The sequence below is a fragment of the Rhinatrema bivittatum genome, chromosome 3, assembly GCF_901001135.1.
Source record: "Rhinatrema bivittatum chromosome 3, aRhiBiv1.1, whole genome shotgun sequence".
Taxonomy (NCBI): Eukaryota; Metazoa; Chordata; class Amphibia; order Gymnophiona; family Rhinatrematidae; genus Rhinatrema; species Rhinatrema bivittatum.
The window spans coordinates 55,151,522-55,167,838 of NC_042617.1; the positions used below are offsets into that span (position 1 = coordinate 55,151,522).

At 41.9% G+C, this 16,317-nt stretch overlaps 1 protein-coding gene across 1 annotated transcript in view; it reads right to left on the minus strand.

Annotated features, from left to right (window-relative positions):
- Positions 1–729: 729 nt before the first annotated feature.
- The window catches only part of LOC115088509 (ADP-ribosylation factor-like protein 6-interacting protein 4), a 63,968-nt gene continuing 48,380 nt past the window's right edge, over positions 730–16,317 (minus strand). The window contains exons 6-9 of the mRNA XM_029596769.1: positions 9,116–9,196; positions 7,891–7,924; positions 1,928–2,046; positions 730–768 (exon numbers count right to left, since the gene is read on the minus strand). Coding sequence (XP_029452629.1) covers positions 730–768; positions 1,928–2,046; positions 7,891–7,924; positions 9,116–9,196 — 273 coding nt within the window. The remainder of the gene's footprint in view (positions 769–1,927; positions 2,047–7,890; positions 7,925–9,115; positions 9,197–16,317) is intronic.

The window sequence follows — 16,317 nt, forward strand, 5'->3', positions numbered from 1 at the left end:
AGATGCGCTGCATAGAGAGGAAGAGGTGCCCTTGGGATACCGGGAGAAGACAGTTTGGCTGTGCCTCTAGAACAAAATAACCCAATACATGAAAGCATACCCATTGCAAGAGTAACAGTAACTAATAGGGGTGTGATTTTGTTTGAAGTGAATTGTTTCATTTTACTTTGAAAACAAAACTTAAAAGGGGGGGGGGGTGGGGGGAAGGAATAAAAATTTGTTCTCATTTTCAAAACAGCCACCAGCTCTGCCAAAAAAAAATAAAATCTTTCACCCGTATCTCCAAAATTAAAAAAATTGAAGGTACCCAGAGAGCCTGTCTCCTCCTTCTGGGACCTCTTTTACCCTATTGATGGATCTTAGCTATCCAAATAGGGAAGAAACAATGCCCAGGCCCTCTTGCCCCACTGGCTTGGAATCTACAGAGATCCCACCCTGGCCACTTCCTCTCCCTTGTTTTATTTCGTTTCAAATAAAACAATTGAAATACAAAATGAAAAACATTAAAGGGCCCACACCTCTAGTAAATAGGCTATAGTGACAGGTTAGGGTGCCACTGACAACATTAACGCTAATTAGGCTAGTGAAACATTCACTTTGCAAAATGATTTTAATGCTGCCAGTAATGTGCATATGCTCCTCTGCTGCTAGTTCATAGTGCTAAATGTACAAAAGAAGTAAGAGACAGAAATGGGCTATCTGAGGATTACAAACCTAAAAGGTAAGGCCTTAAGCTGTTTTCAGGCCAGGTGCTTTCTGGATCACATTCTGCAATCAGAATTTACAGATCTGATAAAGTTCAAGCATCGTTCATGACCCAAAATAATACCATTCCCTAGAAAACACTTATTTCAGTCTGGTGCACATCTTTCTCTAGAAAAGCTGTATTCAATGTGTGTTACAGTGTTACAGAATACCTCGGACATTTTGAATTGCAATTAAAAAATGGATGGTCACAAAAAACAAAGCGGAAGCCGATCCAATATTGTTGAGTAGTGAAAGAAGTAAGCGACACCATTTGATACACCAATCTTTTTTGTTTTTTTTTAATCTTTTTTTTTTTTTTTAATAAAAGTCATTTGATACACTGATCTTTTTTGTTTTTTAATCTTTTTTTTTTTTTTTTTAATAAAAATCATTTGATACACCGATCTTTTTTGTTTTTTTCGCTAATTCAAAAATGGATCCATTTGGATCCTATACAATAAAACTCACATTGTGTGTGTCACACTGCCATACAAAGAGCACGACACCCACCCCTCAAGTTGCCAATTGGTGATGCAGATGGCTTGCCATGGCACCAGCATGGCAACGGAAGCACAGTAGCGGCAGCCGGTGGAGAGTGTACGCTCACTCTTGGTAGTGCTTCTCGCCTGGCATCTCCCCTCTGACAGGGTACAGAAGGGTTTGCCAACCTCAAGATGCTAGTTGCTCGGTGGTGAACAGTCAGATTGGCGGCAGCAGTAGGGTCTGCATGAGGGTTGCAGGGCAGAGCGAGTACCTGAGGAGTTTACTCCCTCTGAGACTATCAAGGTATATTTAAATTGTTAAATCGTGACATTGCTGAAAGCATTTAAACTAGTGAAAAAAACAAACACATGAACATTTACTTCTATATTTAGCACTTGTTCTCCTACAGAGATTTTTTCGGAAGCAATTTTGGTAGTTCAGGCTTTGGACAGGCCCAGCAGGGGCAAGAGGAAACGGAACATTTCTGTTATGAATTTATTCGCCTCTCCCCCAAAACAGCAGCAAAAAAACAGTTTTTGTGAAAGGTTTTGTGATTTTTTTTGGTATGGTAGTTTTTCTACTTCCAACACGTTCAAAGCAGCCTCTTCCTGGTGTGAGCAATCAGTTACAATTGCATAGATTTGTTCCTAATTTTTAACAACCTTCTTTCCCCTCCTCTCTAGCTCAGCCATCTCACTGGCAATCCCCAGACAGGGGCCATAGCTTGCAGCTCTGGTTGGAACCACTGCATATACACCCCGAGTGTGGTAGGTACTGCTGCAGTGTGATGCCCAGGACCATTATCTTCTGGCAGGCCTGAGGGGTAAAAGAAGGGGTTGGAAATGGAATCCGAGTCTCCCGTACAGCAGCATGTAGCACTGCCGCTGAAATCATGAAGTTAAACTTCCCAAGAGGAGACAAAGGCATAGGCCTAGACTACAGTTTTTAAGACTTCTCAGCCAGCTGTGCTTCTGTACTGCTTTATGTTTCAAAGATGGATATACCAAATGTAACACACTATGACTTGTTTTGGATGTGTAACCAATTTAATTAAAGCTTATCCTTCAAAGATCACAACTGATAGCATTTACTTACAATACAAAATACAGCATGTCATTCTGATATAAAATAAACATTTTTCTAAAGCTGCAGGGACTGCTGCTCCTGCATCAGAGCAAAATGTGGAAGGAGTATCCCAGGATCCAACCTGACCATAAAACTGTAACTGAGTAAAAACGTTTATGCTGAGGATTTCAGGCGAGATTAAGTTAAAAAAAAAAAAATCGACTAGATAATTAGGTCAAAATATAAATCTTTGGCAGGGGAAAGAGTTATCTGGTAATAGGAAATATTTACAGAAAAAAAAAAATTTCCAGAACTAATAAAATCACAAGTGAAAAGTAAAAATATACATACTCAGCAACAGAACGCTTTAAGACTCTAGAAAATAAGCATCAGCTGATCTGGCAAAACACTCAAGCCCAAGTTAGTATGCAGTGGTGGGATGGATTCATCTTGTGAGGTCCAATAAATGTGTTCTCCTAAGAATGGAATTGTGCATAAAATTCATACAATGTTCTAACACAACCAGCCATTCAGGATCTCGGAGAACTAGGAAGCTTCACGGACATGCTCTCTCCTCACTAATTCAGAGAGACCGACAGGTTGGTTTTAGATTTGCGATGAAACCAATTTGCCTCCCTGAGGTTCCGTTTTCTCCAGGGCTTGTAGACCAGATAGCTCGGCAGACTTCCTTCTTGTCCATTACAAGGCAGAATTTAGGAATTCCAGCAGTTCAGCACGATTTCTGTCCCTCTGTACAGAGATCAGAGAGAAGGTTAATGCCGACGAGAGCTACGCATGCACCGATCATCTTACGGCGATAATATTCTAAGAAAGTAAATACAACCTTTATTCTAGATCCTACATTATAGCCCTGCATGATGCACTATCAACAGTAGAGTTTCACTGTAAATGCTGAGAAAAGAGAACTATTATTAGCAAGACCATAAGCTTTATGATTCACTGTTACTATCACCAAGAAGGAAACCACTTTCCCCTCACACAAAGAAGCCATGTAAGTCCCAGGAGCATTTTTTAAAATCACCTAGAAAAAAACAATTGTATATTGTCAATAGGCCGGTTTATTCTGAGCTGGGATAGACTGGCACATGTAACATAACATTTACTCCATAGCACTGCAAGGTAGCGTTCCAGTGTCTCACTCTATAATGCCAGACAGCCACCAGTGTTTCACACATTGCCTCTTACTTCTACTTATGATTCTGCTTAGCTGTAAAAAGCTAATTATTATGCATGAAAGAATGAGGTGCCTTTTGACGACCGTCAATGTTACTGCTTTAAAAAATATTCTTTAAAACATGTCCCAAGTTCACCTTTCCCTAAACTATTTCCCAAGGCTTTTTGACATGACAAAGAATATCTAAATCAGAAACAGCATTTTTTTACAAATCTAATGGAACAAAAATTGGGGTTTAAAATATTGTCAGTTTTGCCATGTTGCAGCATGCTCAGGGCACCATCCAATTTTTGGGAGATTTGAGTGCTGATCATGGATGCTTGAATGTTTACAGAGGAGAAGTAGCCAGAATAGACTGCAGCACTGGCCCCAGGCTCACTCTAGTCTCCACCTCTTGGGGCTCTTCTACAATGACTCCTGCACACACTACTAATCCAACAACTCCCATCATTTCTGTAAGCCTAGTTACTCCTGGCATCTCACAACACTTTGGTGGGCCCTGGTGGCTACTGCTGTTCTGGTGACAGCCCTGGAGCTCCTCCCATACTGGCAATCAGGTGGCTCCTGCAGCTCTCATTGCTCCAGCAACACTTACTGCTTTCTCAGACTGATCATGCTGGGCTGCTGGTGCAGAAGGAGTGAATAAGCTGCCAACATGGCAGAAGATCCTAAGCTTGCAGGTGGGGCAGCAAGTGTTGTGGCCACTAAAGCAAGAGGACCCCACTGGAACAACAGATGCCACTGAGTCACCAAAGCAGCAGGAACCACAAAAGAAGTGAAAACTTGTGAGAGGCTGGTTCTCCCTGGCTCCTTCAGTCTCCAACAGACCTCTTTTACCTCCTGGATGCCACTTTCTTTTTCTCACATCTTTTGTGACCTCTAATACACCTCTTCCCACCCCATCAGTCTGAACTGAAAATAGGCTCACTGCCATGAAGATTGGAGTAGAGAGGCAGGCTAGCTGCCTTAACCACATGCTCCGGTAATGAATTCCAGAGTTTGTGTGTTGAATGAACATTTTCTCCAATTTGTTTTGAATGTACTATTTACTAACTTCACAAAGTGACCCTTAGTTTTGATTTTTTTTTTAAATGAGTAAATAACCAATTTACATTTACCCATTCTATTCCACTCATGTTTTATAGGCCTCTATTATATCCCTCCCTCAACTGTCTTTTCTTCAAGCAGAACAATCCTAACCTCTTTAGCCTTTCCATCCTCTTTATCATTTTGGTCATCGTTCTCTGTACCTGTTCCAATGCATCTATATCTTTGAGATGTGGTGATCAGAATTGCACACAGTACTCCAGATGCAGTCTCACCTTGGTGCAATACAGAGGCATTATGACATTTGCCGTTTTATTCTTCATTCCTTTCCTAATAAATCCTAGCATTCTGTTTGTTTTTTTGTCCACCGCCGTACACTGAGTCAAGGATTTCAAAGTACTATTCACTATGATACCCAGATCCTTTTCCTGGGTGGGTAACTCCTAATATGAAACCTAACCATGTATCTACAGTGTAGATTACTTTTCCACATATGCATCATTGTGCATTTGTCCACACAACTGTATCTGCCATTTCAATGCCCAGTCTTCCAGTCTCACAAGATCCTCCTGCAATTTTTAACAATCTGCTTGTGATTTAACAACTTGGAATAATTTTGCCATCTGCAAATTTGATCACCTTGATCGTTGTTCCCCTTTCTAGATTGTTTATAAATATATTAAAAAGCACCAGTCCGAGTAAAGACCCCTGAGACACCCCCACTGTTCACCTTTCTCTACTGAGAAAACTGTCTGTTTAATCATATTCTTTGTTTCCTATCTTTTAAATGAGTTTGCAATCCACAACAGGACACTGTTTCCTATCTCATGATTTTTGCAGGAGTCTCATGGGGTACTTTGTCAAACACCTTCTGAAAATCCAAAAATACACTACATCCACCAGCTCACTATTATCCACATGTTTATTAACCACCTCAAAAAAAAAATGTAGCAGATTGGTGAGGCAAGATTTCCCTTGTGTAAATCCATGCTGCTTGTGTTCCATTAAACCATGTCTTTCCATATGTTCTGTGATTTTATTCTTTAGAATGGCTTCCACAATTTTTCCTGGCACTGAAGTTGGACTCACCAGTCTACAGTTTCTCAGATTACCCCACAGCCCTTTTTAAAGACCCGGGTCACATTTGCCACCCTCCAATTTTCGGGTACAATGGAAGATTTTAATGACAGGTTACAAATTACTAGTAAAAGATCTGCAATTTCATTTTTGAGTTCTTTCAGAACTATGGAGTGTATGCCATCTGGTCTGGGTGATTTGCTACTCTTTACTTTGTTAATATGCCCTATTACATCTTCCAACTTGTTGCAGTTCTTCTGAAACATTACCATTGAACACAATTTTTGGCACAGGTATCTCCCCAACAACATCTTCAGTAAACACTGAAGCAAAGTGTATTTTCTTTTAGTCCATCTTAACAATTTTTTACATCTAACTTGCCAATGCTTATGCTTTTTCCTATTTTCTTCAGGTAGATCCTTTTTCTAATTTTTAAAAAAAGTTCTTTTAGCTAAAATAGCCTCTTTCACATCACCTTTTAACCATGGCAGCAGTCGCTTGGACTTCCTTCCACTTTTTTTTGATGTGTGGAATACATCTGGAGTGGGCTTCAAAGATGGTATTTTCAAACAATGACCATGCCTAATGTAAATTAATTTTGTAGTCGCACCTTTTAGTTTTTTTTTTTTTTTAGTAACTATTTTTTTCATTTTTATCAAAATTTTGTTTTTGAAAGTTTAGTGCTAGAGCTGAAGATTTACTTTATGCCCTCCCTCCAGCCATTAAGTCAAATTTGCTCGCACTATGATCGCTGTTGCTGAATAGCCACACCACCATTACTTCTTAGTATAACACGAGATTTGGTGCAAGAATTAGGTCTAAATTGGCTCCCGCTCATCAGTTCCCTGATCAACTCATCTAAAAACTTTACCTTCCTAGCATGTCCTGATGTTACATTTACCCAGTCAATATTGGGGTAACTGAAATCTCCCATTATTACTGTGCTGCCAAATTGGTTAGCTTCCCTAATCTCCATTAGCCTTTCATTGTCTTTCTATTCATTTTGGCCAGGTAGACAGTAGTATACTCCCACATCTATACTCTTCTCCATCACACATGGAATTTCCATCTATAAAGATTCTACAATGCATTTAGTCTCCTGCAGGATTCTATACTATCCCTAACAAAGTGCCAACTCCCCCCACCACTACCACCAAGTTGATCCACCCTATCATTGCAATATAATTTGTACCCTGGTACAGCTCTGTCTCATTGGTTATCTTCCTGGATGCTCTGGAGCCCCACCCAAGTCACAGCTTGGCTAACTACAGGAAGGGGTTCTCAAGAGGAGCAGATGACACATATCCAGAAGAATGAATCATATGAGACGTGAATCTGTTGATATAAAAGAAAGATAGGAGGAAACTGAAACCCAGAATCAAATCAGGACTGCCTCTAGACAAACTGCAATCAGAAATAAAGGCTGGAATTTAAGGCTAGCCTGAGGAACAAGAGTGGCTGAGAACCTGAAACACTTACACTTATTCTTCAAGGCAACCTACCGAAGAGGATGAATTTTGAAAGCAGGATGTGGACTTACCTGGGAAGGCTAGTGTGAGGGAAATTGAGCCAGGAATTTACCAGGCCATTTCCAACTTGTCAGATCAAGCTGACAAAACATACAACAGATTAGACTAAACTTGTTAAGCTGTCCTGGGCTAGGGGAACAGGAGAATCATAGCTGACTGTGGAAGACTGCCTCTTGCGCCAGGAACACACTGTTCCTCCAGCCAAGAGGCTGCTTAACTACAGTCTCTCTATGCTGTCATTTCACTAAAACTTTTTCCTTAAAAACTGAAGGAAAAAGAATGCCCAGGGAATACTGAGGCCATATACTATGTTTTAAAAGATTGCTCTTTACATTTGTTTGTGTGTGCATCACGGATTTGTGGCATCTGTGGCAGAGTTCATACTGTGGCACTACTAGGCAATATTCCATATGTAATATCAGTGCACTTTTCTTTAAAACAAATTGCTCATAACATAGCAGGACATTCTGGTGAGCTCATCACCAACAGAAGCGCAATGAAACAGCGAAGACATTAAAAAAAAAAAAAATAAAATAAAAAGGCCCCCTTTCCTTTAAGGGGAGAAAGATGGGAGAGGGAGATCCAGAATGAGATATGCTTATGATTTTTTTTTTAATGCGTGCCTACTAAATACATCCATTATTTCATGTTAAAATATAAAAAAAAATACATCTTTTTATGTCATTACCTCTTTGTCCTTTTTGCTTTTCTTAATCTTCATCTTGATTTTTTTTCCTGTGATCATACTGTAGTTTTCATTTTTCTTTTTGTCTTTCAAGAACTATAATCAAATCCAAACATCATATGTTTAGAAGACAGACATTTGCATTCGCCCTTCCACAGGATTGTTTCTTACATCAGACTGCCATCCTGCCACAATGGCAATGTGCCAGGTACACTGACACTTCTATAGTGCTTCACCACAAATTAAAGTTAGATAAAAATATACAGCTCTCTCCCTCTATATATGTACAAACACACTGACAGTTTGGACAGATTGAAGAAATGATGTAATTTATCTACAGAGGAAAGGCCAAGACATTATAATGTTGAAAATGGAACGGCAGTAAAATATTACATCAGACTAGGCTGCCATACAGCTCTCAGCCAGTCAAGGATCTTGAGTTTCACATCAAGAGTCTCAATGAAAATTAAAACAAAACAAAACAAAAAAAAGCAGCAGCAGACGTGGTTATTACTGCAGTCAGTGCTGTTAAGCATCTGCAATTAATATTATGGGCCTGCTTTGGTGTCCCTAGTATTCTCCATCTCTAGTTACCTCAAAAAAAGAATAGCCTGGTTACTAGCATATTTATAAACCAAGGTTGTGCCAAGAATGACTAATATGTTGGGGGGATACTTATCGTCCTGTATACCAAGATGCTAAATCTAATGGCAAGGCAAAATCCAGACACTGCAAAATGGCCAAGTTTAGCAATAGCCAGTAAGGCTTCCTTAGTTATACTTATTAACTAAACCAACTTACCTTTTCCATGGTTTGAGAATATCTAAAAGACACTACAAGGCTCCCCCAGTGGTTCTATGGCAAGTGCTGTATACTGCTGTGTGGGACATCTGGGTTTGATTCCTGGGCAGGCAGCGCTTCAGAATCTCTAGGCAGCTAGTGGTCAAACTTAGGGATCACATCAGCCGAGTTTTGGAGGTAGCCGTGGCTTCTGATCCCTGTCCATGGGACTACTGCTACAATGGCTGGACTGAGCTGGAAGGAGGATACTAAAAAAAAAAAACAAACCCAACCCCTGCGGAGCTGCAAATGAAGAAGGCTCATGGTACAATAGCCCAATAGAAGTGGGTTCCAATTGAACTGGAAGACCAAACAAGCAGGAAAATCTACCACGCAAAAACAAAAGAAAAAAAAAAAAAAAAAAGACTACCCCCTCTGTTCAGTTCTCCTATTTGTAATGAACACAGAGAAAGTGCGGAAACCCAAGGTGACCAAAAAATGGTGTACCTTCGATATCTGGACAGGCCCCGGATTCTCGCTCTTGTTTCTCTTTGCCTTCTTTTTCTTCAGCTTCTCCTTTTTCCTCTTCTAAAGAACAATAAAATACGTAAGTGCCGTTTTTGTCCCAGAAGCAATTATTACATAAAGCCAAAAATGCACATAGACTGCATAAATGAATTCCTTTTCAGTAGCTACTGTAAGCAGCATTCAATCATGGTTGCTTGAGATACAACCAAAACAAACTGAAATCATCTTTCATGTGATCTTATAATCTGAAGCAGCAGTACTAGCTATATCCCTAAAACGTATGGCTGCTTAAGAGGTTATATTGCTTATTCTTGGGTCCAGAAAAAGCAATAACAGCTTTTTCTGGACACAGAATACAGCTAAAGAACATCAAAATAACCACGAGAACAGATGCATATTAAATAAAACTATATTTTTTAATTCAAAAAATCTTCCATACAATAAACCAAAATTCTACCTATAACATATTCAAGAATATATAAAGATATTGAAAACCACCAAAATCAAATAAAAAATAATGTCATAAAGAAATAAAAACTGGAAAAAGACAGACACTAAAGGGGGACCAAAAACACACAATCACAAAACATAAAATATACAAAAGCACACAAAACTGCATTAAAACCTATACATAGACCATGCAAATGCCCTCAAACATAATATTTCAAAAATAAAAAAGTCAAAATGACAAAATATAAACAAAAAAAGTTCACTTTTAAACAGTTACTAATCACTGTCCCTGCTTAAGGCTGAAAAGTTCTTCCTTTATTAACTGCTACCAGTATTAAGTAATATATTTATAAATCAGCAAGCCGCCTAAGATGGCACCACAGTTAGACCGATCTGTCAGCAGCTCCTCAATACGCCGAGTTATCAACAGGGAAAGGTTGATGCAGTCATCTTCAAGCCAACAAAATGGGGCACATAAGGGAAATCCCAGCAAAACACAACTCAAATCACAGAAGAAACACCCTCTTCAGGCAAACAGGTGTTAAAGGCAAGCAGCTCGTTGCCGCAAATCAGATATAAAAACAACAGAATTGTGGATTTCTAAGTCATTATTTGCTTTGTGTTATTCTTTGTGATTGTGGGTTGTTTTTTGGTCCCCTTTTAGTGTCTTGTTTCTTTAAGGTTTATATTGTTGAATGTGGTACATGATTTGGTTTTCAAGTAAGTGGTTTTCAGTGTCTTTACATATTATTATTGAATGTGTTTATAGGTAGAATCTTGGATATGTTTATTGTACTGAAGATTTTTTAAATTACAAATATATTTTGTTTTATTTTAATATACATTTATTCTTGTGGTTATTCAAATCTTATTCTTGGATTTTTTTTTCTGTCCCAACATTCTCTCTCACTTTTATAGTTCTCTGAAATAAAAAAAAGTGTGCATCTCCCATAATGGTGCACTGCTGGTTTTAAAACTATTCTTCCTCAGGTCCGCTATTTAGTTGTGTATGCTAAGTTCACAACTGCATAGTCAGTGCAACTCTGATGAGGGTCTGCAAAGCAGCAATCACAAACTGAAAGATCATAATGGTGGTATTACCTAATTAACAGATCAAAATCTTTAAACACTAGTATCTCTTTATTAAGGTGTAACGGTTTTTATTATTTTCAGTCAACAAAAACAAAAACAAACAACAAGCCAGAGGTGAGTTGGTTCTGCACCCACCCCAGGAGTATCTCTTTATTAAAAAAAAAAAACCAGAATAAAAATGAGGATTCTAATGATTTTAAAAGGCAAAAGAATGTATTGCTTTTTGCTACTTTTATGGTTTTAAGCCCGGCTATACTGTTTGAAGCACAATATGAGGGAGCCCATGTGGCTCCTGACTACCATGTCTCTAGTCTGCGTACCATGTTTTAGTGGTTGGGACTGTCTCAGGGATCACTGTCACACTTTTCACTAGTATTATCAAGTATCTATATTAGGTCTAAAATATTGTCTTTAGAGTAAAAAGAAATGTGCTTATAATCTCTTCTGAATGCCTTAAAGGTAGATTTTAAAAGCCCAGTGCGTGCATCGAGAGGATAAGCACACAAGTTGGGCTTGTGCATGCTGACAGAATTTTAAAAGCTGCCCAGATGCGCAGAGTTGCTTACCTGTAAAGGTGTTCTCCAAGGACAGCAGGATGTTAGTTCTTACACATGGGTGACATCATCGGATGGAACCCAGCACAGAAATTTGATCTCAAAGAATCTTGAACTTTCAAACATGCCCTACTGAGCATGTGCAGATGTAGTTATCACGCTGCCTCCTAGGCAGAGTCCCTCCGTCCGTAATATAGCTAATACAAGGAGAAACCAACTCCCAGGGGAGGCAGGTGGGTTTCATGAGGAGTAACATCCTGCTGTCCTCAGAGAACACCTGTTACAGGTAAACAACTCTGCTTTCTCTGAGGACAAGCAGGATGGCAGTCCTCACACATGGGTGAAAACCCCAGCTATAAGCTGACCGATAAGGACAAAGTGGGAAACCGCACCGTGCTGAAAGCACCACCTCTCTCCCTTTTTCCTGTGAGACAGCCGACCCACAAAAGGGTCAAGGCAGGAAAAAGATTTGGGTTCTACAAAGAGAAAACCATAGAAAAGACAGATACAAAATCCCAATGCACAGCAGACGTTCCTAAGGCAGGGGAGTATTGAGAGTGCGGGCAAGAAACATACTCCACATCATGGAACACATTACAAGCAGGGTTTTGGATCAGTAACCCCTGACAATGACAGTAGGTCTAGAACATCTGGATAAAGGAAAAAGTCTAGAGACTCTTGGACGAAGACCGCACAGTTTCCTTCGGTGTTCCAAGACAACTGAAAAACCAACTGGGGCTCGAGAACTCCCCAGAAAGAAATTGCAGTCCACTGACATCCGAAGGACAGAATGTCTGTAGAAGTGTACCCATGTTTGGCAGAAAACCCAAGCAATGCTTGGAATAATAATCAGCAACAATGGCAGGGTCTGTGACAGACCCTGTGTGCCACAGCACCTGACACAGCTGACCAGCAGGACAGCCTCAAGAGTTTCAGGGGATGAAAGGAAATCCCTGAATGGGATCGCTAGCCCAAATCCCCGAGCAGGAAGATACCTTAGGCCTGAGGCTCACCCACACTGCACCCTGTCAGGGGCAGGGCTATCCATCCTGTCTACAGGATAGTTCAGTTGAGCAGGAAGACACTTTGGGCAACCTAGTAAAGTGTGAAAAACTAAAGGCAGTATTGGCCAGAGCTTGCCGAAAATATAGGGAAAAAGTGGTGTATTTTTCCCTGCGGGTATACACTAAGATATACCATGAGTGCCTTAGGCACCCCCCCCCCGACATTCCAACTGGAAGTCAGAAGGAGCAAAGAACACATGGAGGTAGACTACTGGACTGCCGGGGTAAGCACAAGTCGACAGGCTGTATAACAACTCCAAACGAATAACTCACTGCCGATTCCATTAGGGAGTTACCCACAGAGATAAGAGCCCTCAGCCTGCTTGGAACAGCTGAAGCTGAGAGCGAATTCCACAGGGAAGAAATCCAGAAACACTCCACTAAGAGACAGGAAGCTGGGGTGCAGCCAGTGCAACTCATGTCGAACAGGATTTCTTCACCAGCCTGGAAACTCTAAGGTATCAGGGCAGGGTATGGGCGATCTCGGAACAGATTGCCCCAAACCTGGTTTAGGTATTAATACCTCAGCCATGATCGCATGTACTTCCCCCAAGGAAGCACGCGGTCCCTTAAATGGAACAATTGTTTGTTGCATGAACCAGATCTCCCCTGTCAACAGACAGGGCTATCCCTAAAATGGTGAAGTATACCTTGCAAGCCACTGCAACCAACAGAGCAGGACCTCTGTTGCAGGGTCCCTTGTCCCTCAACTCCCTCAGCCATGGATATGGCAATAGGTTGAAAGGCATACTCACCAATTAGATGGATTAAAACCCTCCCTCACTGAGGTAGGGTCCCGCAGGCGAGAATGACTGGCAATAATGTTCCTGATCAAAAATGCCTACTGAGCTCAGCAGTTATCAAAGGTGACTCCTGGATGGGAAAACCCCCTAATCTTCACTGGGAAGCTACTCTGGAAAAGCTCCCTCGCGAAATAGACCTGCTGTGCCTTAGGTCAACCTGAGGAGAGCCCCTACAGCTCAAACTGCTCTCGGATCCCACGAGGAACCACGAGTGATCACCAGTCAGAAGCCATGACATGCCTTTTCTGGGAAACAAAGAACGAGGGGCACCCCTTGCAGGGTTGGATAACCAGGCATCCAGAGGGGAACCCAGTCAAATTCCCCCTTCCTAAAGGGACAGAAAAGCAACGGGAAATGGGACCTCCCGATCCTGAAAAACCTGTCAGTTCTCCAGTTGAAGAGTTGAGACAATCACTGATTGCTGAGGTTCAGAAGCGACCAATTTGCCAATGGCAGCCACCCCTCGGAAAGGGAAGGCCACTACAGTAATCAATGAAGGGGCCCCAGATGACCCGCCACTGCCATCCCCCAGCCCTGGCCTAGAAGGAGATGTACCAATTCAAAAAACTGAGACGCCGGTTCAGTGATAAACCTGTGCAAGAGAACTTTTCTAGCCACACAGCCCACAAAAATATCAGAGGGACTCCCTTCCCCTCACCAAAGGCTGTGAATCCACCCCAGCCAGCAGAAGCTGGGCTCAGGAATCTTCTCCAGCAAGTCAGCACTGATAACTAAGCCACTGAGTTTTAATGAACAAGTAATCATCTTCATTTATAGAATTTTTGATTTTAGGTGTTTTCTTTTTATAGCATTACCAGTGCAATAGATCAGCATTTCTCAACCTTTTAAGTATCAAATATCTCTAATGTCTGAGAAATGCAATAAAGTATCCCCACCCTGTGCCCAGCAACCCCATTTCTCTTTCCTGTCCTATATACCCTCTTCTCTTACACCCCAAATCATCCCCCTGAACTCCCCCCTTCCTCTCACCCAATATCCTCGACACTCTCTCCCTCCTGCCTAGCATCCATCAACTCCCCAACCCCTGCCCTGATCCCTCTCGCTCTCTCAACCCTCACTAATCCCCCGTTCCCCACTCTGCCCAATATCCCCCTCTCCATCAATCCCAATCCCTCTCTCCTACCCTCTTTCCAACATCCCCCTGACCCTATCTATCCTCCACCCTATGCCCTGCATTCCCATTTCTCTCGTCCCCTGTCCTATATCCATCTGACAGCCCCTCTCCACACTGCCTCTCCCTCTGGTCCCCCTGTTTCCTTCCTGCTTAACAGCAGTGCCCCTTTTCTCCTGGTCCTCCTTTCCTGCCTAATGGCAGCAGCACCTCTCTCCTGATCCCCCCCCCCCCTCCTTTCCAGCAGCGGGCCCTCGCCCCGGTCCCCCCCCCCTCCTTTCCAGCGGCAGGCCCTCGCCCCTGGTCCCACTCCCTCCTTTCCAGCAGCAGCTCCTCTCCCCAGTCCATCCTCCTTCCCTGCCTAACAGGAGTCCCCCATTCCACCATCACCCCCTCTTCCTTCTGGATCCCATCCAGTCAAGCCAGCAATAGCCTACAGAGCAACTCTAAGCTCCTCCCTCCTTGTTACTGGAGTCAAAAGCATATGTATTGTGATAGCAGCTGACGAGAACATGGGTCTGTGATAGAAGGCAGTGCACTCCCTCTCTTTGGCATGGTCCAAGGGACATGATGGTGGCAGGAGGGAAGCAAGCCAGCCAGCAATGAAAAGCAGCACGCTCTCTCTCTCTCTCTTCTGGCCAATCCAGAGGACTCAACTGCAGCTCTCCTTCTGTTTGACGCAAGAGAAGGTGGTGGTGGCTCTGGGAAGGGCTGCGGGAACAGCCAATGCACATGCCTCCAACTTCTCCCATATTTTCTCTCTGTGGCTGCACAGGTTTCGACTGGCGCTGTAGGCACAGTATATTTTTTTCAACCCTCAGCACATGGAACCTGTGTGTCTCTTGCATGGGTTGAGAAGCTGTGCTAAAGATTAATGCCAACAGAGAGAAAGCAAGTATGAAAATCCCTAAACTCTCAAAAATGAGAAAGGTAACTAACTCACTCAGGTGGGTATTTGTAGATAGAAAATAAATCTGTAATTGTTGTTCTCTGATGATGGCAGTATGAACCACAATGATGGGTCATAAGAAATGCAGTGTATGCAGCATCTGAGGATGGATCGCCCAAATCTAGAATACTGAAGGAAGACCATATGAAAGTAATAGCAACTAGTGAATGTATGGGTAGAGCTCTTATGTTGTAGCCAAGCAAATCTCTTCTAAAGAGGTCGAACTCAGACTGGCAACAGACCCTGCTATTGCCCTTCTAATGCCCAATCTGTCAAAGCATAGCAATGAGAGATGTAAGCTACTAACCAATTAGAAATTATATTATGTCACTGAAAGGGGTTAAAAAACAAAGCCTGGATGAATTTTCTATGGGCTTTCATCTGCTCCAGTCAAAGGATAATAATTATCTTGTAAGTCAGTGGATAATTCAGTATAGCTCTCTGCTTCAACAGCAGCGGAGAAAGACCGATACTTCACGCATATCCAGCATAGCTCTCTGCTTCAACGGCAGGGGGAATGAAGAAAAGTGGATCTATATACAGACAACAACCAACAAGGACTGAATTACATAGTCTGGGTAAACAAATAAGCATGGGTGTAGCTTGCTTATTGCGGCGGTTACTACCCCTAACTAATTAAGCTAGATATTTCACTTAGATGCAGTTCCAACACTGCTCTCTACATTAATGGTGGGGGTGGAAGGGAAATAGAACCAAAAGGTTACTAAGAGCCAAGAGAAACAGATAAGTATGAGAAAAAAAAAAAGTGCGAAGCTTGCTGGGCAGACTGGATGGGCGGTTTGGTCTTCTTCTGCCGTCATTTCTGTTTCTATATAATATGTAGCCTCTTCCTCACACATAAATGGATGCAGGGAACACATTTAGGTGCTCAATGCTGATATCTAGTGCTGGGTGCCCAAGATAGGTCGTCTCTATACCACTCCTAAAGTAAAGTATTCACTGAATAACTTGCATTAACTGAAATTAATCAAGTTTACTTAGGGAATAGCCACTGCTATTAATTGCATCAGTAGCATGGGATCTTCTTAGTGTTTGGGTAATTGCCAGGTTCTTGTGGCCTGGTTTGGCCTCTGTTGGAAACAGGATGCTGGGCTTGATGGACCTTTGGTCTGACCC